The sequence below is a fragment of the Heteronotia binoei genome, chromosome 1 (assembly GCF_032191835.1).
Source record: "Heteronotia binoei isolate CCM8104 ecotype False Entrance Well chromosome 1, APGP_CSIRO_Hbin_v1, whole genome shotgun sequence".
NCBI lineage: Eukaryota > Metazoa > Chordata > Lepidosauria > Squamata > Gekkonidae > Heteronotia > Heteronotia binoei.
The window spans coordinates 58776617-58800133 of record NC_083223.1 but is presented as its reverse complement, the minus strand read 5'-3'; the positions used below and the strand labels follow the sequence as shown (position 1 = coordinate 58800133).

Here is a 23517-nt window from a genome sequence, read left to right as displayed (position 1 = left end):
CCACAAACCCAGCACTTCGTGAGCGCCGGCTGTGGAGGGGGCAGCGTGCTTCCTCCATGCCTGTCTGCCTGGCTCCAGCTCTGATGCTTAAAGCAAGCTGGGATCGGAGGGCGGAGGGAGCGGTCCTGGCGCTTGCTGTAAGCATTAGAGCTGGAGCCAGGCAGACAGGCACGGCGGAAGCATGCTGCCCCCTCCAGAGCCGGCGCTCGTGAAGCACTGGGTTTGCGGAGGGGGCGGGTGCTTCCTCCGTGCCTGTCTGCCTGGCTCCAGCTCTGATGCTTAAAGCAAGCGCTGGGATCAGAGAGCAGAGGGAGCGATCCTGGCGCTTGCTGTAAGCGTCAGAGCTGGAGCCAGGCAGACAGGCACGGAGGAAGCATGCTGCCCTCTCCGCAGCCAGCACTCGCGAAGCACTGGGTTTGCGGTGGGGGCAGCGTGGAGCGATCCCAGCGCTTGCTGGAAGAAGCTGGAGCCAGGCAGGCAGGCGCGGGGGAAGCGCCGGGATCAGAGGCGGAGGCAACGGATCCCCCCCCCCCGAGGAAGGTACCTTCACTCCATAAGACGCACATACTTCCCCCCCCCAACTTTTTTTTGGGGGGGAAGTGTGTTTTATGGTCCAAAAAATACGGTAATCTAGAAACTCTCAAGTTTTTATCCAAATTTTGCTTTGTAAAATCTCAGTCTCTATGTTATTCTGTGTGTCTGTGCAATCACAGCAGCATTTGATCTCAGTGATTCACATTCTCTTGCATGAGTGAAATGAAACTCTGTAGGAAACAGGAGATAATCCATATCTGATACAAAACTAAAATCAAGAAAATAATCCAAGAAATTAGGCAGTTCAATTAGATTTCACATTGACAATTTCAATATAAGCGCAAGATTGACAGACAAGTCTTTCATAAAAAGGTTAAGCTGCTTACCTATTGACCAATGTTTCAAATGTCAGAAACCCAGCTTCTTATTGGCTCACTTTCTGATTGCGAGTGTTGAATAACATAAATTCATTTGAAAACTGTATGGCATCCATAATTACAACACCTTTCCTTACTGACATTTTCTTGGAGAGGGCCTACATTTCTTGTTTGTACCACAGACTTGGCATTTTAACCATTAGTTAAATGATACATTATGTGGGAGGTACATGACTGGATTTCCAGATATTTTCCAGGATTTTTGTTTTTTTTAAAAAAAGTAGCAAGGGGAAATATTTGAAGTGATTTTAGGTGTCATTAACAACATTTGGGGGGGAAGCTTTCCTATGTTTCATATTAAGGCATATGTCCTGTGTAGCCTCTCTTCTAATGTTGACTCATTTCTTTTTAAAAAGATATCTGTTAGTTATTTGAAAATGGAAGTGCTATTAAACTTTTTTTTTAGTGTTCTTTAATTCTGTGGATGAGATAGATGCCAAGGCTTAGATCTCAAGCAGAAACACAAATTGACTTAATACAGTTCCACTTCCTCAAAATGTGGTGTGGAAACTAGCAGTTTCCTCCCTATACATGATAGTGTCCAGAAACTGGAAAGTGGAAAAACAAGTGAAGATACACTAAGGTTGACACAGCACAAGTAGCTATCACAATCTTTTGTTTTTCTGCTTGTGCAAGAGCCATAGCACAAGCAGAAATTTTGCTCCTGATCCAGGCCCACATGTAGTAAAATGTATGTTTAGGATCATTTCAGATTACATTTTTATGACAGAGGAAATTCTTCCATGAATGAAAAGAAGAAGAAAGAAAACAATTTAATGATGTTACATTTTGCTGTGTATACATAGACTTGGTACAATCACATATTTCTCACAAGATTTGTGTTACCAGGTCCTGGACTCTTGGTGGCAGGGGGTGGAAGGGAGCTTTCTGGGAGTGGGGTGGGGGCAGGGCAACATTGCCATGCATAACATCCTCGATGTGATGACACCATTTTCATGTGATGTCATCATGTTGGGGACATTGCACCAGACCATGGGTCCTGGGGGCAGGGCTTCCCTCACTGATCAGCTGACTGGCAGCAGGCAGGAGCTCACACAATTGGGGGATCCCTGCTCCCACTTCAGGGCTGGCAGAATTGATACAAGTTCCTAAAGAGGTGGTATATACATTTTCTAAATAAATAAGTAATAAAGTAATCCTTAATAAGGTGCCAATGGGTACGATGTGACCTACTGATGTGCTTTATGGTGCATACCCATCTCCTTTCTGCTGCATCACTGGAACAATGGTTGTTTTCAAAGATGTTAGGAAGCCTCTTTGGATTTGCAAGGAACACTACTACAGAAATAGTTGTTTACTGTTTGCTTTCGTGAATAAACGATGAAGGGCTAAAAGAGCTTTTCTTGCACTTTTACAGTCAGCACCAATCCAAGATTTAGAGTATTTTTTGGAAGTTAAAGGATGGACTTTAGATTCATATAATGTGAGGATGTGACGTTTCCCCATCCGCAGTGCTGGAGGGCAGGTTCAAAAGAGACCCTAGGGAACAGAGAATGTGTCAGTGTAACTCTGGGGAACTAGAAACCATCAAATATATGTTACTTAGGTGTAACTGGTACAAAATAGTTAGAGATATCATACCCTTGGTAGGAGATATTGTAGGTAGGTCAGATTCGGAATACTGTAATTGATTATTGGCTGATGAAAATAGGTATACTATGGAATCCGTGGCAAAATTTTGGGTAGCTTGTTACAGCATCAGGAAAAGTCAGTTTTCTGTAATAATAACTTGGGTTATGGTTTTATCTTCTGTCTCTTATTTAATTGGATTTTAATATAGTTTTTATGTAATTGAGATCCTTACAAGAGATCCGTGTGTGTGTGTGTGTATTTAACTTTGTACTTCATATGCTCTCAGTATTTTATATTCCTGCAAATGGCTTGATGTTGCAATAAATTTTGACTAAAACTATGACAACAGAAACAGTTTCTGCTATCAAATGAGGAAACTGCCCCATGGCATCGATTTTTCTGATGGTATCCAGTACTTGTTCTCAAAAGTCTAGAACTTCCCATGGACTCAACAAACTTATGGAGCCACTAATGTAATGCTTATGTAATAGCCTTTAAGTAAGGGGGGAAGCTGCTCAGATTACCCCAGGAACTGTTGCTGAATGAGGGAGAAGTAACTTCTCCACTTATAGGGGGAAATGTCGAACAAACCAAAACAAGAGGATAAAAGTGGGCAGAAGACAGACTTTGAGGTCAAATCTTCAAGTAAAGGTAGTGCTATAGAAACAATGTATTTTCCTTTGCCAGATGTGTCTCATCAAGTGCTGTAAGGATCACCATGGGTTGGCTCTAGCACAGACTGCGCTGCACAGCATTTCATGGATGCAAGAAAATCCACCCAAAATGCCCCTAAAATCTTGCTTTTGGGGAGAAGTGAACCCCAAAAACAGAATTCAAGGCAAGGTATTTGATGAAGAACTTTCTAGTTAACTTTTCCCATGAAGAGTCAGCACTGCGACTCAATGAAAACCCAAAGTTAGAACAGATAGCACAATAAACAAAGCACCAAGAAGCCATACTACACCAAATAAAATACTCAAGAAACATGGATCTGGTAAAGAGAATGGAGAGTCACATTGAGGCCAGACATTAATTTGCTCCTGAAAGTTGTCTCGGCATTCCATATGCAATCTGATATTCACTTACCTACAATATTCTCTAAACCTAATGATGAAGAATATAAATGGCACTCACTAGATGTGAGATGGGCGCTTCTGTTCTATCTTAACAGGACTAACCTTTTCATATTACCAGTTGGCTTTTTGTCTCTTATGCCCATGATAAAAGAGAATTGAAGATCTCATCACAAAGACTCTCTAAATGGATAGTGGAGGCCATTAAACTGTGTTACTTCATGGCCAAGAGACCACTCCCAGGACCACCTCCACAACATTCCTTAAAGGGATACCATTGCAGGACTTTTGCAATGCTGCTACCTGGGCTACTCCTAACACTTTCATCAACCATTATGCCTTAGAGATTCATGCTAAAAGGAAAGCATTAGTGGGCCACTAGATCCTCTCTTCTGTGTATCACTGAAGTCTGCCAGCACCTACCTCCAGGTAGGACTCAACTTGCCAATCTCCCAAAAGTGTGAAGCACAGAGACCATGGCAAAGATAAAAAGGTTGCTTACCTGTAACTGGTGATCTTCAAGTGGTCATCTGTGCATTCACGCTACCTGCTTTTCCTTCCCCTCTGCTGTCAGCCATCTCTCCCATCATTTGGTTGTTCAGTGGTCAGAAGGAAACTGGCGAGGTTCTGGCACCCTCCCTAGGACATGCACAGTGGAGTCCCTGGGCATGCCCAGTGGGAGGAAGCAGAAAGAGTTCTACAGCTTTAGATCACTGTTGGGGTCCGCACAAGCATCATTCATCCCAACAGTGCACAGATGACCACTCGAAGATCACCAGTTACAGGTAAACAACCTGTTTTTTTTTTTCTGGAGGCTGCTACCCCCTGCCCCACATTCTCCTCCAAATACCTTCTCCACCAAGTATAACCTCACACTTCTGGAGCCTTCCTTCAAGACTTTCCTTGCCGTTCTTGGCCCCTTTTAAAATCATTCCTGCTTCCCTCTCTCACCTTTTCTCAGCTTTGCTACCTTGTCCCCTGTCCCCCTCCTTTCTAAGCAGGCTTCTCTGAGCAGGTAGAGAAATGCCCAGTAGTGCCAGTTGAAGGCGCCCTGGGGGGAAGGAGGCTTGGCAAGCCATGTTTGTATCAGAGACAAATGTCGTTTGGTTTGGGAGGGAAGTGGAAGCAGTTGGGTGAGAAAGAGCTCACACAGCACCTTGCCGGCTCAACTCTGCCATTTTCCCTCACAGGAGCAAGACAGTTGGGGTGGCTAAGCAGAATCTCCAAGGGAAGAAGCATGAGGCTGTGCTGCAGACAGTTCTGCTGCCTAGCAGGCAGATGGTGCCGACTCCCATTTTGTGCTCTGCAGCCAGCTTGGAGGGAATTAGAAAGGTAGCAGGCTCGCAAGGCGGGGACAAGACCTTCTGGAGTGGCACTCCAAAGAGCTCTGTCCCCAACTGAACCCTCTTCAAGGGTATTTCTTTTGCAGTCTGTTTCAGAACTGCTTTGCTGGATCCATTCTGATGCATTTCCAGTTGCTTCTTACTTTGACTTGTTTAAGAACAATAAATATCAGAGTATAGAGCTTCCTCACTCTGTCACATTGGGGGAAATGTAAATACTTATCCCTTAGAAAAATGCTTAGGGAGTAAAGAAAAGATATTACAGGACCTGATGTTGACTATAGGCCACCATTTGGCTTATCTATGGTTTCAAAGTATCTAAGATTCCATTTTTAATGATGTTTTCTAAAGGGAAAAAAAGTTTACTTCAATCAAATTCAATCAGATACTTCAATCAAAATCTAACATTCAATCATACATTCAAATCTCAATTCCTAAAGGAGAGTATTAATCAAAATTACATATCCAGAATTGCTTCATTTTAAAATGTTCATCATCTTCTTCCAGTATTGAAATGCAATTTTCTTTTAGATTTTAGATTCCTAAGGATAATCAACAAACTGAAAAACAGCATAGAAAATGGGACATTTAATTTTGCTAGAACTGCTGTTTTGTTTTCATTGCACTTATTTGTGTCTTTTAAATGCTAAAAGGCACTAGTATTTACATGTGTCAGTTGATGTTTGTTTTCTCACATAAAGAGGTAGAATTCACTCACTGTCAGTTCTTTCCTGGTTTACAAACTTCAGACTGAACTAGGACATCTGCCATTTGAAACAGCATTTTTCCCCATACAGTAAACTGCAGGTACTTTTGCTGTTGCTGCTTTAAAAAAAAAAAAAAAAAGCCAATGACATTATTTGACAAAGATACTTTAAAGAGGAATTTGTGTTCCAGAGTTCTGTTTCAATCTGAGATACACTTGTAGTCCATTCACTGAACAAATCAAATCTTGCTTAGGAAAGAAATGCCAAGCAACTGGGTCCTGAGCATGCAAGAGCTGGAAGTGAATTTCCTGTGATTGACATGCAAAGGTGCCATTTAGAGCAGGCAAAGGGCAAGCTCTCCCTCCTGTTGCCCTGTATTTCAGACCATGTATTATTACATTATCCTTAAGAGTACTTACGGGGGGGGGGGGGGGGGTTGCCAGTTAGTTTGTTCTGCACTGAGTAACAATTGTTACAAACAACTAAATGAGACTTTGCTTAAGACAAAAATGGGTTTTTGCATATTGATTATATTGCCATGGTTATTTCTTTTTCGATGGCTTGGTACAAATCATCTTACAGTTATTTGCTGCCATTTTGTGTGTTCAAGAATGAGCCTCAGAAACTTGCTAAGAATCTCCTTCTTGACCCACTGTGATCTGAAATGGTGCCCTGCTTCCATCTCTACATCACTCCATGTTTTGCAGTTTAGCTCATTGTTATGGAGAATGTGATACATATACAGATCTCTAGAATGAGTGCTGCTATGAAAGCCACATTTGCAATTCTCATGAACAGAAAGAGCCAGATGACTACTGTATAAATTGTGCACCACTGGAAATACACAGAAAATAACATATCACTATAAAATAATATACTGTAATATCATGTAGAGTTGTCTCTCCCCACTTAGCCAGCCTTGTGAATCGAGGGTGAGAAGAGCTTGCAAGCAATGTTCCCTCTAAGCTGAGTTAGTGTGAGCTAGCTCACAGATTTATGCAGTAGCTCACAACTTTAATGCCAGTAGCTCCACAACTTTAATGCCAATAGCTCACAAAGTAGAATTTTTGCTCACAAGACTCTGCAGCTTAGAGGAACATTGCAAGTAAGGATTATAAATGCTACAAAATAGTGTCCTTCAGAACTTTATTAGGCTGGGTTTAAAGAATAAATGGTTCTCTATGTTAAGAGATCCCTTCAAGTATGACTGTAGATCTCCAAAAGGAAGGGTAGTTAGAACCAGTGTTCCCTCTAAGCTGAGTTAGCATGAGCTAGATCACAGATTTTTAGCCTCCAGCTCACACCTTTTTTCTTAGCTCAGGAAAAATGGCCCCAGAGCATAATAATTTATGCAGTAGCTCACAACTTTAATGCTAGTAGCTCACTAATACCAGTAGCTCACAAAGTAGAATTTTTGCTCACAAGACTCTGTAGCTTAGAGGGAACATTGGTTAGAACCAGTGTTCCCGCTAAGCTGAGTTCATCTGAGCTAGTTTACAGTTTTTTAGCCTCTGGCTCACACATTTTTGGCTTAGCTCAGCCTGCTCAGGAAGGATGGCCCCTGAGCACACTAATTTATGCAGTAGCTCACACCTTAAATGCCAGTAGCTCTCAAAGTAGAATTTTTGCGCACAGGACTCCACAGCGTAGAGGGAACACAAGGCAACCTGTTTCTGTGCTAAATTTTCTGCTTGCAAGAATTTTTTTGTTTTTGAGCTAGCAGCCAACAGTAATATGTCTCATTTCACCACCATGTTGGCCCATCCTCCTTCACTACATCCCCACATCTCCACAACCATCCTATAATTATCATGGGAAAATTGTGTTGCATTTTATTGGATTGCCCATTTTCCTGGAACATGGGATGGTGTCATGTTGCTGAAAGAAGTATCATTGCTTTAAAAGGTTAATGGTGAGTTATCTGAAATGGATTCCCTCATCTGTTTTAGGCTTGTTTACGGTATAACCTTTTCTCTCTTAAATAATATACTCCAATGGTGTTGGAATGAAAAACTACATGTGTAAACAATGAAAATGTTTTTTAAGAATTAGATTCAAACAAGCCATGGGAACAGATTTACCTACATTATTACTTTCCTTCATATTTCTCCATCTTTATTCCCTAATGAGGGAGGGGCATAACAGTGAACTGAGGTGTATAGTTTATAGAAAGTGGAGGCACTAGTTCAATTTTAAAACTCAAAAATCAGGGAGTAATTTTCTGATTTTTTTTCCATGTCCAAAAGTGCAAAGAACATGTTCCGCTTCTTGTGAATGTATGTCCATATGATGCCTATTAGTTTTAGTGGAGTAAAAATGCTCACAGCCTTTGAAGTTCAGTGTGCTCCTCCTTCATTTGGCAGGTTATGAAGCTTGAAATGAAGGACACAATGATGTAAACTTGAGCATAATGTATAAAAGTGCTATTATATGCCAGTGATTTGGGATGAATGTTGTGGTGGTATAATTCTTCAGGAGTAATTTGATCAGATACATTTTTTGTTGTTGTTAGGGGTTTCATTTGTCAGTGCAACAAATTATTAGTATTAAGAATGAGATAACTGGCCAGCTATGATTGTAGCAAACAGCATGGTAATCTGTAATGATCTAGAGGTAAATGAACTCTAGATAATTGATTCCAGTTTGCAACATAGTTCTTGTTGTATTGGGGCCAGTGAGGTTTTATTAACAAATAAGGGTTTTTAAAGGGTGTAATAGAAAAAAAAGTCGGCAAATGCTGACTGATATAAAATTTCGAGACACCTGAACACTAACATGATGGAGTGTCACTAATTATATAAAACTACTGAAGATGGGTTATGTTGTTATTATGATTTAAGTAGTGTCATTAATATAAACGGTGCTCTTTGGTGTACAAGAAGATGGCCCTTGTCCAGAAGTGCTTACAAACTAAATTTTAACATAAGGAAGACAATGAATGGAGGCAGGGAGGTGGAGCTGAAAAGAAACCGTGCAGAATGGAACCTCATCATTAAAGCACAGCATGATTAATGGTTGCTTTTACTTACTAGCATTTGTTATTCTCCTTTCACCCTTCATCAGGATATTCAGTGAGATGTGAAGAGCTGGATTTATTTTATTTTTAGGTATTTATTTAAAAGATTTATATCCAGACTTTCTCTCATACAAATGGCACAGAAGGAAAGCTATATTTTGTTACAATGAAATGTCATGCCTCTAGGGTTGCAACAATTTGCTGTAGAAAATGTGACATTAAAGGGGAGGTTACTGATTATTCTGAACAAATGTTAGTAAGGGAGAAGAAAGCTCTGTTGCCTTTCTGCTGGAGAAGATTTTAGAATGTTGTCAACTTGTTCATTGGGTGCTGCAGAAAGAAGTTTTGCAGACGAAGGTTTTCAAAAGAATAGGGAGGAAGTGATAAGTAAAGACCGTTTTCGCACACAGCTTACCTCGCAGTCTCAATCCTGTTCCCTCCACAGCGTCCGGTCGGATTTCCCACCATCTGCGCTGAAGTTACAGGAAGTGCCGCGGCTTTTGTGTAGCAAATGTAAACCGCTAAAACCCAGTTTACGTTTGCTACGCAAAAGCCGCAGCACTTCCAGTAACTCTGGTGCAGATGGTGGGAAATCCGACCGGATGCTGCGGAGGGAACAAGATTGTGACTGTGAGGTAAGCTGTGTGCGAAAACGGTCTAAGTTTATGTTGCATTTTGCCTCACAAGTACCAGCAAATCCTGCCTGAAGGGGGCAACCTTTTTTGGCAGCCAATTAATTTTTTCCTGAATAGAAGAGGTGTTTCCTGTCTTCATAGTATCCATAGTTACTTATATTTACTGTAAGAGGGGAAAAAAGTGAGACTTGTGAGAAACTTTGATTTGGGACAATAAATACCAGCCTCGCAGTCCAAAATAAATATTTGGGATGTGTGCCTGGTATATACCGAGCTAAATAAATACCTGAAAAACATCTTATTAGTATTTTTGAGGTATTTATTCAGCTGAATATAGTTAGACAATCTGGTTCAGCTACTGCAATAGCCATGCCCAAATAAAAGCCAATATTATCCAGCTTTTATTCAGGCTCAGCTAGAAGACATCTCAAGAGACTGTGGTCTCTTTAAATACATTCACTCCACTTCCTGAGTCATGCTGCACATCAGCATAATTACAATAATGTAACTAAATAAATTCAGCTTTCCCAAATATATCCAAATACCTATACAGTACTAATACTGGTATTTGGGAATATTCAGGAATATCAATATTTGCCAGGTCCAACAGACCAGAATTGGGGTGGGGGGGAATCAACCCATATCTTTTGCACATTCCTAGTAAATATATATCAGGCTTGAAAACTCCAGTTTCTGCTAGAAGGTTATCAACTGTGGCATAGGAAATTCCTGGGGATTTCATAGTCTGGGAGGGCAAAGATATGGAGGCAAATATAAAGTAAGCTAGTTGGTAGGTGGGAAGGAGACTAAGAAGCAGGGAAAAAAATATGGGGATTGCCAGAAAGAGGGGAAAGAAATGGTGTGGGACATGGTATGCAGAGCAAAACGAGGTGCTCTCTGCAAAGTCCCCTACTGCAAAACTAGCCCTGTCCTGGTAGCTGGTGCTGTGCAACTGGGCCATAGTTTTTGCAGGCTACCAAGGAGAGGGAAGGAAAGAAAGGTGAAGGCATGGGGACAGACAGCGAAAGGTTAGCTGGTGTGTCATGCGTGAAAAGGAGAGAAAGAAGCAGGAAAAGGAGAGAAGCTGTGTGGGCTTTAAGAGTAGGGAAAGAGAAAATAGTACTGGGATATTTTGTTAAATACTGTGTGCGGTAAATACATCTCCCAAGAAGTATATTGCAAAAAAGGTAAACTTAAATTCCAGTTCACATTCAGGTTGCAGTCAAAAGAAGAGAAAGAAGTTCAATCTAAAAGAGTACTTTTCATATTACAAATGGCCAGCTAATCTGGCATCATGTGTGTGGGAGTATTAGGGCATTGTCTGTACAGGAGAGACCTGCAGAGATGTGTGTCTTCATGGAAGGCGCCTGGATGAAAGGTATGAAAGGCAGGCTCATAGCACCCTATGGGGCCTAGAGGGCCCAGCCTCCTTGTGGGTTTTATGGGTCCCCTCCCCAAGCCTTGGCTCCCCCATCCCCCTCGGGACCCCTCACCCTGATTGCCTCAGCACATGAAGCAGGTAGTGGCCCTGGCAAGCTCTCCTCTAAAGCACTCTGAGCAGAGTTGGGTGGATGGGCGGGCCGAGTCTGAAAATTAGATGGGCAGAAGAAGAAAGAAGACTGCAGATTTATACCCCACCCTTCTCTCTGAATCAGAGACTCAGAGTGGCTTACAATCTCCTATATCTTCTCCCCCCACAACAGACACCATGTGAGGTGGGTGGGGCTGAGAGGGTTCTCACAGCAGCTACCCTTTCAAGGACAATTGCGATAGCTATGGCTAACCCAAGGCAATTCCAGCAGGTGCAAGTGGAGGAATGGGGAATCAAACCCAGTTCTCTTAGATAAGAGTCCGCACACTTAACCACTACACCAAACTGGTAGGTAGGTCGCCAGTTCCACCCCCTGTTCCCCGCAGCCCTTAGTCCAGCCATAAAGAACTGGGGGGCTCCATGTGCTGCCTTTTTCCCACCGCCATGAGCCTGAATGGTAAATTCTTGGGTGGGTGGGAGGAGAAGCACAGGCTACAAGGACAGCTAGAGTCCTTTCAGAGTGGGAAGAAGGGCAGCCAGGACATGTCTCCCCCAGCCAACAAGTACAAGCTGCACACGTTCCCTTCTGCTCCTGGTTGGGGAAGGGCACAGGAAATCAGGGAAATGAGGAGAAAGCAGAGAGATACAAATCAGCCTTCTTTTGAACCGGAATTGGTAGATGACCACTGAAGGCTGAGCTCTAGAAAAGGTAAAAGGGGAATTGGGGCTTACATGAAATTTAAATCACACTGGTGGCCCCCACCTCTCCAGCTTCTTGCTCTCATGGCCCCCCTTCTACAGCCCCCCATGGCCCCCTCTGCCTGTGCTTCTTAGCTATGGGCATGATGAAAGGATGACAAAGTGAGAGAGGAGGGGCCAGAGGGCAGCTCCTAGGTTAAGACAAAGAGAGGCATCTCATTCAAACCTATACAAACCTAGAATGATGTACCACTTCCCAGTGTACAGGCATGCTGAGATGCTCACTCAAACAAATAGGGGGGGGGGGAGAAAATGAAGTCCCCACTAAAGTCCTTGGAGATCCCGCATATGTGATATTAGAGGTTTGTTGAGATTGTTATCTCAACAATCACAGGCACATGAGCCTGGTCAAATGTTTACCAGCAGAGACCACATTAATTCCTTTTTTAAAAAAAAGTCACATTATATTCTAAAGGTTTTTAAAGTTTCATCCATAAATTACATAAGTACTCTGGCATGATTATTCCAATATAAAAAAGTATCCCTTCAAAAATAAAAATACCTGAACTTTCTCTCTCTCTCTCTCTCTGCTATATGTAACATCTAAAATGATATTTTCAGTTGGTTTTGGAACCACTTTTCTTCCACTTTCTTCATTTCTGCTAGTTTGTTAAAGAAATACATTGCTACGAGGGGTGAGGAGAAGCATTCTGTATAAATATAGAATAAAGTGTAGGAATACTTTTGATTTCTTATACACTAAATGGAAGAGAACAACTTATATGCTGAACCTTTTTGAAACCATCATCTGGCTGAGGCAAGGACTGTGGAGATTTGTATGTTGAAATGTACTGTAATGACTGCAATTTTATCAGTTTTATAGGGGTAAGCAATGCTTGGGGCCAGCAATTGGGCACTTACAGGAGTGTCCCATTTCTGTTATATATATTTTCTGTAGTATTGCAATGTCTTTTCAATATGAATTGATTTTCACAAGTATTTCTATTCTTGTAAAGCTTGAGCTTTCAGCTAAATTAATTTCCTGTGATGCCTTTGGAAGAAGCAGTAAAGATTTATAGCTTTTATCTCTTGATTGTACATAGCCTGTTTGTCATCATGCTTTCCTCCCTTCCATACTACCTTATTCTTCTTTCATACCTTTATAAAAAAAATCATCCATATTTTATACCTAATCTCCCATCACCACTCAATTCTAATGCTATCGTCTGTCATCTATAATCCACTTGGGCCTTTCTAATTCATTCTGTTCTGTAAAAACATTCTGCCTTAGTACATTTTGGTTGTTCTGGAAGAGTGCTACATTATTTTCCAAAAGTGTTTTCCAAAGAGTTCTCAAGAGGGATTTAAATGGTAACTCATCCAACATCACTGCTGAAAATAAAGAAACAGCAAAAATAAAATAAAATAAAAAGCTGTGTGTGTGTTGACAACTTTGTAATCTTTATAAAAATCTTTCTGTATTATATAGGTACATGCTATTTGGATCCGTCCAAAGAAATTCTTAATTTTGTGAGGATGAGTCCATAATTTCCAGTTTCTAAATTATCTATAAGGAGTTAAGGATAGGAATTTGGACTGAACTTGTGGTATTAGGAGTATTTTCATCTTTTGAAACTTCACTTGTGGTATTAGGAGTATTTTCATCTTTTGAAACTTCACTTGTGGTATTAGGAGTATTTTCATTTTTTGAAACTTTGAAAATTCATAAACATTCTCAGCAATATCTTTATTGTCTTTGTTTTACAATTTTGTTTTATAGTTGTTGGTAAACAAGCATGTGATCTAAAAGGACTTGTGTGGACATCACATTTCCCTTCATATCCCCTCCTCCACTGTTTCCTCTTTCCCTTCCCTGGTAATCCCTTTAGCCTTTCGCTTTTTTCCTGCTTCCTTTTCTCCTTCCCAGGCGCCAGTCAGTCTTTCTTTATCTGTCCCATCTTCAGTTTTTCCTCCTTCCCTCCTTCAGCAGACTCTCCCTGGGAAAAGTCTGGCAGAGATTTGCCATAGCTATTATGTATATATACAACTTTGTTTCATATAGGCAATTCATGTGGAACGCTGAGCAGCAAGAATTTATTTACTTACTAGATTTCTTTTTTTAGACACCACTCACCTGGTGGATCTCATGGTGACTTACAACATTAAAAACAATAAGATGAAACAACATAAAAACAAGCGACAAATATAAAATATTACCATTAAAATATTAACTTATTAAAAGATGTGGCTAACACCATACATCTATGAAAACAATACAAATACATGGATACCATCCAGAAGCCAGCCTAAACAATTTGACCTTGCATGCCTTGTGGAAACTAAACAAGTCCAGCAGGGTATGGGTGAACTGAGACTGTGTTCCACAGGTTGGGGCCACAACTGATAAGACCCTTCCGCTGATGGCAGCTAAATGAGATACCTTGGGGCCAGGCACCTGCAAGATGTCCCTAGATGATGACTGAAGGGAGAATTGGGTGGGTTGTAACAGGAGAGGGAGAGTTATACCAGCTATAGGTTTGTTTTGGGAAAAGTCTTGGCTTGCACTTGCTGCTAAGGCTTACATAAATGACTGAGCAATACATCTGTTGCAGCAGAAGAATTACTACACATAGCACCTGAAACATAGTAAATGAATAGAAAATATAATACCAGAAAAATATGAAAAGCTATTCTTGATGTGTCCACATTCTTTCCACAGCCTCTTATGTTGCCTTCTGCCAGCAGGTGTATTTTGTTTGGTTTGGTTTTTTCTCACCAACTGTTAGCTCTCTTCCCTGTTACGTGTTTTTATGTGTTTATAAGTTTTAGTTAATTGTTTTAAACAGGAGTGGAATTCTAGCAGGAGCTCCTTTGCATATTAGGCCACACAACCCTGATATAGCCAATCCTCCAAGAGCTTACAAGAAAGAGCCTTTTAAGCTCTTGGAGGATTGGCTTCATCAGGGGTATGTGGCCTAATACGCAAAGGAGCTTCTGCTGGAATTCCATCCCTGATTTTAAATGTTTTATATATATAACTATGTTTTATATATATAACTATATATATTAACTAAAACATATATATAATGTTTTATATATATATAAAGCACACACACATTTATATATATATACATACACACTTGTATTTTAAATGTTTTTTAATGTTTGGAATGTTCTGAATTTTCCATCTTGGGAACTCTGAATTGAGTTGAAAGGCAACATAAAAATGTTTTAAGTAAAGAATGAAGAAGCATAAGATACTGTATGTAAGAAATATAAAATTTTAAATGGAGCCCTAGGAAGTGCCAAGACACATTGAGCTAGTAGCATTTGGTCTAGTGCAGTGATCCTCAATGTGGTGTTCACCAATGGGTTTCCTTGTGCCAACTTCCTTCTTCCTCAAAGTGAAGAGACAATCCTGACTTTCCTCCATGTCACTGTATTAGGAGATGTTTTCAAAGAGCTCTGGAGAAATCACTTTTGTGTCTGCAGGAAGCATCAATTGAGAAGCAATTCTCCATCGTAAGAGGACATGTGGCTTGGAAGGTTCCAACATTTTGTGGTTGCCCCCAATCCATTGTGGTGCCCAGTAAAAGTTCCCAACATTCCAAAAATGCCGGTAGGAGATCTGCTGCTAGATCCAATGCAGTGTTTTTACAATCTATCAGGGATCTCTGGCCTTTCTAGAATGATCTTATTGCAATTAACAGACCTTTTAAAAAAACACATTTTATACAAGACTCTTGTGGTGAATTGCACCCCGAAGCACCAAACCTACCAATAAGCAGAATAGTCCCCCCACTCCAGTGTGAATGAAATTCCTTTCTAATTCTCAGAATGTATTATCATTTTATAATGTTTTTCTTTAATTTGTATTGGTACCTTATTGATGATACTATTCATCATCTAAAACATTTTGTTTTTGCCTCTTGCAGTGAGTCAAGGTGGAGATGCAGTTGCATCTGACACATGCCCTGATCCAGGTATTCCTGAAAATGGGAAAAGAACAGGCTTGGATTTTAGGTAAGAATTTTGTGTGGGTTTATATATATAAGGAATAAACGCATTAAACTAGAATTCATATGTTCACATAAAATAACTGTAGGCAGTTATGCACAGAATTTACAAAATAAGGCTTGAATGTAATAACCAAGTAGGATTTTACGTAAATCGAGATCCCTTAAAGCTTGGCCATTCTGACTGGCACGTGCTGTTCTTTGCCATCTCCTACATTTGATCAGTGATAATGGTAGTAAATAGTAAGCTCATATATGCAAGAGCTCCATGTATACATTATGGTATATATCTATGTATGTCTATTTAGGTCTCTAGCTATTTGTCTCAGATAGAACTGTTAGAGTTGTGCTTGTTCTGATGGTTTTTGTTCTAATAGTGTATACTGCAACAACAACTTCTGTAAAGCTTAACTGTGCTTGAGTACAAACACTTTTCAAGGAACTAAGGATGTTTCTAAATGAGAATATAGGACTACCACTATAAATGTGGCAACACTGTTATAGTTCCTGTTGTTTCTGTCACCATAATATCAAGTATAGTCCTTGTGCCCTGATACTGGGCAGGATCAGATAGGTAGGTTGCTGTGGCAGGATCTCCCTTTGTAAAAAAGGCACTTCATTTTGTGCTATCTTCTGTTGATTAGATGGCTGCCACTAAGGCAGCATCAAACAACATGGGCTTGTGGTTGGCCATTCACATTGCTAAAGAGCTGCAAATGGCAATGGATTTGTTTGTTTTAAAATCTGCTGTGCATGCACAGGAGCAGATGAGCACACAAGCACTCCTCGGAGTGGGGTTGGAGGAAAAAAAATGATGCACCAGAAATGGAGTGGAGTGATCACACTGCTCATGCGTTTCCATAGTGCACTGGGACAGTCAGATGACCAGAAAGCTGCCATGGAAGCTCTTCCCTGGGAAGCCACCTGATTTTCCCCAGTGGCTATTTAATCTATCTGGGAGTCATTGTAGCACAAGGTAAAGATGAGGTGGGGCACAGGGGCGAGATGTCCCAAAATACAATGCAGTGGACGCTACGGAGGTGACCAGTGGAAGTCCTCTGGTCCCCGGATGTAGCTCCGCAAATACGCTCCGCCAATCAAGATCGGTGGCGGGAAGTTTAACTGGCCAGGATTGGACCTGGCCAGACTGAGTGTTGTTCCGGGGTATGTATATAATCGGGACCTGGCCCACGTTGCCTTGCCTTGTGATGTACTCACTAATAAAGCATGTTGCCTTCAACACATCTCGTCACTCAGTACATTACAGTGACGATGAAGGTGGGATTCTAGCCAGGTGACTCCCCAAGTGGGACTTTGCTGACCTGGCCGGAGATGAGGAAGGCACGCATTCAAGGGAGACGGAAGCGCCCGCTGCTGCCACCACCATGGCTAACCCAAGTGGGATGACGGGCCACCTTGCAGAGTTTGACCCTGTCAACCCTGATAGGTGGGAGATCTACATGGAGTGGGTCGACTGCTGCCTACGAGCGAACATGATTACGGATGACAGCCGTAACAGAGACATGCTCCTGAGTGTCTGCAGGGAGGCCACATTCGAGATCACAAAGGGTCTCTCGTTCCCTGCAAAGATCACGGAGAAAACGTACGAGGAGATAGTCAGACTCCTGACCGGGCACTTCTTGCCCCAGCCTTCCACAAGAGGGATCAAGGGGCGGGAAAGACAGCTGCCGTCTACCTGGCCGCCCTTTGCCAAATCACAGGGAACTGCAGCTTTGACAAGCTGGATGAAGCCCTGAGGGATCGCTTCATCTGGGGCCTCCGAGACGAAAGACTGCAGTAAAAGCTCTTCGTAAAGGAAGCGCTCACCCTCCAACTCACCTTCAATGAAGCCACCACGTTCGAGAGAGCAACCAAAGCTTACAACAACCCGCGAGCAGAAGCCGTCCACCAGGAGGAGATGGCACCGGGCAACCCAGAGGAGGAGGAGGCAAACCAGCTATGTCGCCAACCAGGAATGGGGCTGAGAGCGCCTACGAAGCCACGAACAACAGAGAGACCAGCCAACACCAAGTGCGCCAGCTGTGGGGATCCACACGAGCACCGGGACTGCCCCTACCGCAACGTGGTCTGCAGGAACTGTGGAAGAGTGGGCCACATAGCACGGGCTTGCCGGGCCAAGGCCACCCGCAGACGCCAGTACACCAACCATGACTCGACCGATGCCTACTCGACCGCATCAACTAGCCTGCAAATAATGAACTTGCCCCTCACCACCCCAGATAAGGTCAGGGTGTCAATCCTAATCGAAGGTGCTCCATGCCTAATGGAGCTGGACTCGGGCTACTCCATCTCCATAATTTCGGAGGAGTCTCTAAGAAAACTTTGTCCCCATGGCTGGCCCCGGCTACGACCGGCGGAATTCATACTGCGGGACTTCCATAAAAAACCCTGTACAGAGTTTGGGTTGGACCACTGTAAGGGTAGAGTTTAAGAACTTTAAGGGCAAGCTGGACATTCTCGTGGTCAAACGCCAACTCACCCCATTTCTGGGGCTGGCCTGGTTTCGACCGCTGGGTATTCAAATAGTGGGGGTGCAGCAGATGAAAACGCAAAATTTCAAGCATGTGTGCCAGGAATTCCCAGAAGTGTTTGATGGGTCCCTGGGATGCTACAAGGGGCCTCCCATCACCTTACCCCTTGATCCCCACGTGAGACCGATAAGGCTGAGAGGCCAGGTGAGTTCCGTTTGTTTTTAAACCAAAAATAGAAGTGGTGCTGGACCGCCTCATGGCCCAGGGAGTGCTAGAACCAGTATCCTATGCTGCATGGGAAACACCCATAGTCACTCCAGTGAAACTGAATGGAGATGTGCACATATGCGCTGATTACAAGTGCACAATAATAAGGCACTTCAGGACAACCCATACCCTTTTCCAGTGGTCAGCCACGTTCTGGCAGCCCTAGCAGGCTCTAAGGTTTTTGGGAAACTGGACTTGGCCCAGGCATACCAGCAACTCCCGGTGGATGCCGAGACAGCAGAAGCCCAGACCATTGTGACTCACAGCGGAGCTTTTTTGGGTGCGGTGGTTGCAATTTGGGGTTAGTGTAACTCCGGGGATTTTTCGGAGCGTAATGGATGCTCTTCTCAAAGGGATCCCCAGAGTGCAACCGTTTTTTGATGACGTTTTGATCACTGCCCCAGACGCTGAGGAGTTCAGCAGCTGTCTGCGTGAGGTACTCTGCCGTTTCCAGGTGGCGGGACTTAAAGTAAAGTGGGAGAAGTGTTCTCTCGAAGTGTCAATGTTAGAGTTCTTGGGGTTTGCAGTAGATGCCGCGGGAATCCACCCGATGGCCGACAAGACCAGGGCTATTGTCCACGCCCCGGCCCCTACATGCAAGATGGAGTTACAAAGTTTCTTGGGATTATTCAATTTTTATCATTCATTTTTGCCCCACAAAGCGGCCATCGCAGAACCCCTTCATAGGCTCCTCGATAAAAACGCCCCATGGGTCTGGGAAAAGAAGCAAGCCACCGCTTTTCAGGCAGTCAAGGACCTCCTAGTTTCCAATGATGTGCGCCACCATTCTGACGAATCCTTACCAGTGATTCTGGCTTGCGATGCTTCCCCGTATGGGGTGGGCGCCATTCTGGGCACCAACTCCTGGACAGGAGGGAGTTTCCTGTGGCCTATTATTCGAGGACCCTGACCCCCACGGAACACAACTATGCCCAGATAGACAAGGAGGCCTTGGCAATAGTGGTGGGTGTGCATAAATTCAACGAGTACCTTTATGGTAGGCATTTCACGATCGCCACGGACCATAAGCCGCTGCTGTGCCTCCTCGCCCCAGACCGCCAGACACCGCAAATTCTGTCACAGCGCGTCCTGCTGTGGAACCAGTTCCTCAACTTGTACACATATGCCCTGGTCCACTGCCCCGGCAAAGCTATGGGACACACGGATGCCCTCAGCCACCTGCCACTGCCCTCTATGGACCCGGATTCCACCCCCACCCACCATGTGATGCTTATAGAGACTCTACCAGAGAGGCCCCTCCACACCACTGAGGTAGCTAGGGCCATGGGTAGAGACCACATCCTCGCACGCATTTTAGACTGGGAGGGAAGGGTGTGGCCCATGGGCAAACTGGATGCAGAATTCAGGGCATTTGCATCACACAGAGAAGAACTGTGCATGCACAAGGGGTGCCTTCTCTGGGGTAGCAAGGTGGTGGTTTCCCCCCCCCCATTGCGGAAGCAGGTGCTGGAAGCCCTACACAAAACACACCTGGGGATAGTGCGCATGGAGGCCCTGGCATGTAGCTATGTATGGTGGATGGGGATGGACGAGGAGATAGAAAGGTGAGTTCGAAGGTGCCAACCCAGCCAAGAGTCCTGACCTGATCCGCCCAGTGCCCCTGTCCACCGCTGGGAGTCCAACAGGAGGCCATGGTCCCGGTTACACCTAGACTTTGCGGGGCCATACCAGGGCCAAATATTCTTTATCTTAGTCGATGCATACACCAAGTGGTTGAAAGTGATTCCCGTAGCTTCAACCTCCACCACAGCGGTGGTCAGAGCCTTGCGAAGGGTCTTTTGCACTCATGGGATTCCTGAGACCCTCGTCACAGACAATGGGACCAGTTTCACCTCCCGGGAATTCCAGGAGTTCTTTAATCGATACCTCATCCAGCCACCAATGGCCAAGCAGAGTGCATGGTGCGCACCACTAAAGAGGCCCTGGGTCGCACTGTACAGGGAGATAGGAATCACTGCCTGGCAGTCTTCCTATTTGATAACAGAATCACCCCCAACCCCATCACCGGGTTAAGCCCTGCCGAGTTACTAATGGGGAGGAAGTTGATCACGAGGCTAGACAGGTTGCATCCTGACCGGGCTACGGACCTCCAGGTTGCATCCTGACCGGGCTACGGACCTCCGCAGTTCCCCCAAAACCAGGGAAGCTGCTAGGGGATTCTTTCCAGGGGATCTGGTATACGCAAAGAACTTTGCAAGTGGGCCGGAGTGGTTAGCCACCTGGGTGCTGCGGGTCACTGGGTCCTGCTCCTACGAGGTCTCATTAGAGGGGGGGCAGATCCTAAGGAGGCATATTGACCAGCTGCGCCATCGCACTTTGCCGGAAGAACCGACAGCGATCGGGGGAGCGGAAAGCAGGGGAGTACTAACAGCAACACCCCCGGAAGCTGCCCAGCCTATGCTGGCCACACCAACAATGCGGGTGGAAGAGCACCACAGCGGAGTGAGCACCCCCCCAGAGAGAAGATTCCGGAACAGGTGACGGACAGCCCTTTTTCCGGCGTCACCCCACCACAAGGAACCAGCCGCCCCGCCAGTCACAGCGGCCACTCCAAATCCCCAAATAACCCTGAGGAGGTCGACCCGGGAACGCAGGGTGCCAGCCTACTTGAAAGACTTTGTGTCTTGAACTAGGGGGGGAGGAGTGTTGTGTCTTGCATTTCAGTCCCGAAATTACAACACAGCGGACCCTACGGAGGTGACCAGTGGAAGTCCACTGGTCCCTGGATGTAGCTCCACAAATACGCTCCGCCAATCAAGATCTGTGGCGGGAAGTTTAACCGGCCAGGATCGGACCTGGCCAGACTGAGGGTTGCTCCGGGGTATGTATATAATCGGGACCCAGCCCGCGTTGCCTTGCCTTCTGATGTACTCACTAATAAAGCATGTTGCCTTCAACACGTCTCGTCACTCAGTACATTACACATGTGATCATGCCCATTTAATTCAGAGGGGAAGGGTGGCTATGGCAGATTTAACTACTTGTCTGATTGCACCCATTATTACATAAGTAACTGGATTCTGTCTGTGTTCATACCTAAAACCTGCTATGAACTATGAGTTCCTGGGAGGAAGGGTAGATGAGTTAAACACCATCAGGCAGTAATGTGGGCCAAGGAGTTCTCCCAGAATTATAACTGAACTCCAGAATACAGCGATCAGTTCCCCTGAAGAAAATGGCAGGTTCAGAAGGCAGACTGTAGAAGCTATGTGAAATCTTTCCCCAAATTCACTGCTCCACAGCGCTTTTTGGTAGAAAAGGCCCAGCAGAAACTCATTTGCATATTTAGCCACACCCCCTCATGTTACCATTGTTTCGCATAGGGCTTTTCTGTAGAAAAAGCCTATCATGAAGTCATTTGCACATTAGGCCACACCCTCTGACACCAAGCCAGCCGGAGCTATGTTCCTGCTCAAAAAAACCCCTGCTGCTCCATATGCACTGGTCCCAAATTTCCAGGAATTTCCTAGGCCAAATCTGGCAGCCTTGCTGTATTAGATGTTTGAACAGGGGATTAGGGAGCTCAACATAGAACATTAAATTCAGTACCACTCTCAGAATTAAAATTTTTCCCATTCCTATATTTGGGATAATTAAGAAAGACTTGGAGGGAAATAAGTGGTTACAAATTTACACACAGGTTTAATCATTAACAGCAATATAATTTGTACATTTTTAAAACACAATATTAAAGGGCTTTTCTCCAGTTAATAACCATAATAATGTGTGTAAAATTTGTTCTGACTGTGCTGATTTCTGTAAATTTGGAGAAGCTGCAATTATTTAGATTTCCAGCCTCTATCCTGCCAATTTATTTTGCTGCAGTCACAATGGCTGGAAAACAGATTTGACAGAGATGCAGCGTTTTTTAGTCACCCTGCTAAGCAGGAAAGAGAACAGGCTTTTTATCAAACTTCAGCTCTCTCTTCAAAAAGCTGGAAATCACTCCTCCTTGTAGCAGGAGTGGAGAGGAAAAAGTAATTTAGAAAGACCAAAGGATTTCATCAACTAGAAAAGAGGACAGTCTCACTGACAGGAATGTTACTGACCTTGGCAATTTTTCTTTCAAGATGTGCATGCTGTATTGGGCCATGGGACAAGGGGAAATAATCAAACCTATATCCTATTCACAGGTACTACTGAAGTAATGTGTCCAGAAAGCTAGTGAGCTGCCACAAGAAATAAATTATTAGCTCTAAATACAAGTTCCAACAAGTTCCTATTCGCCAATGAGGCCATTCAGTGTATCTCTAATTCATTTATTTGTTCACTGAAAAAAATCTGCTCTGCTTTTCAAAATATGGCATTCAAAGCAGCTTTTGTAAGGGGAGGGAGGAAGGCAGGCAGGCTTTTAGAGTTCACTCGCTCACTCTCAGAGCTCCATAAAGCCAGCCTGACCTGGAAGTGGGCTGGAAGTGGGCTGGAAGTGAAGGCATTTAAATGCCTTTGGAACTCACTTCTGGTTGGGCCACAGGACCTGGAAGTAAGCTTTGAGGGTATTTGAATGCCTTGAAAGCTCACATGAACCTCATCGAGGTTCATAGGCAGATCATGGAGGGAGGAGAGACATTCTCTCAAAGCCCTGGTTTCTGAAGCATGAACTGGCCTGATCCATTGTGAATTTTGGTTCATGCTTTGGTTCATGCCCATCTCTACTCTGCTTAATCACTTGCCTTGAAAACCCTCATGTCAGCTGTGACTTAATGGCACTTTGCATACACACATCCCTTGCTTTAAGGACAGAGTTGCCAAGTCCAGTTCAAGAAATAGCTGGGGACTTTGGGGGTGGAGCCAAGATCAAGGCTGTGACAAGCATAATTGAACTCCAAAGGGAGTTCTGGGCATCACATTTAAAGGGACGGCACACCTTTTCAATTCCTTCCTTCCATAGGAAATAATGAAGGATAGGGCCACCTTCTTTTGGGGCTCATAAAATTGGACCCCCTGGTCCAATCTTTTTGAAACTTGGGGAGTATTTTGGGGAGAGGTACTAGATGCTATACTGAAAATTTGGTGCCTCTACCCCCCAAAACAGCTCCCCAAGAGCCACAGATACCCACAGATCAATTCTCCATGATTTTCTATGGGAATAAATCTCCATAGGGAATAACAGAGTTCCCAGCAGACATTTCCCTCCCCTCCCGCCGCTTTCT

At 43.8% G+C, this 23517-nt stretch overlaps 1 protein-coding gene across 1 annotated transcript in view; it reads left to right on the top strand.

Annotated features, from left to right (window-relative positions):
* Positions 1 to 23517, top strand: part of CSMD1 (CUB and Sushi multiple domains 1) — a 1753937-nt gene that overhangs the window by 1219372 nt on the left and 511048 nt on the right. The window contains exon 8 of the mRNA XM_060234944.1: positions 15504 to 15591. Within this exon, the coding sequence (XP_060090927.1) occupies positions 15504 to 15591 (88 nt within the window). The remainder of the gene's footprint in view (positions 1 to 15503; positions 15592 to 23517) is intronic.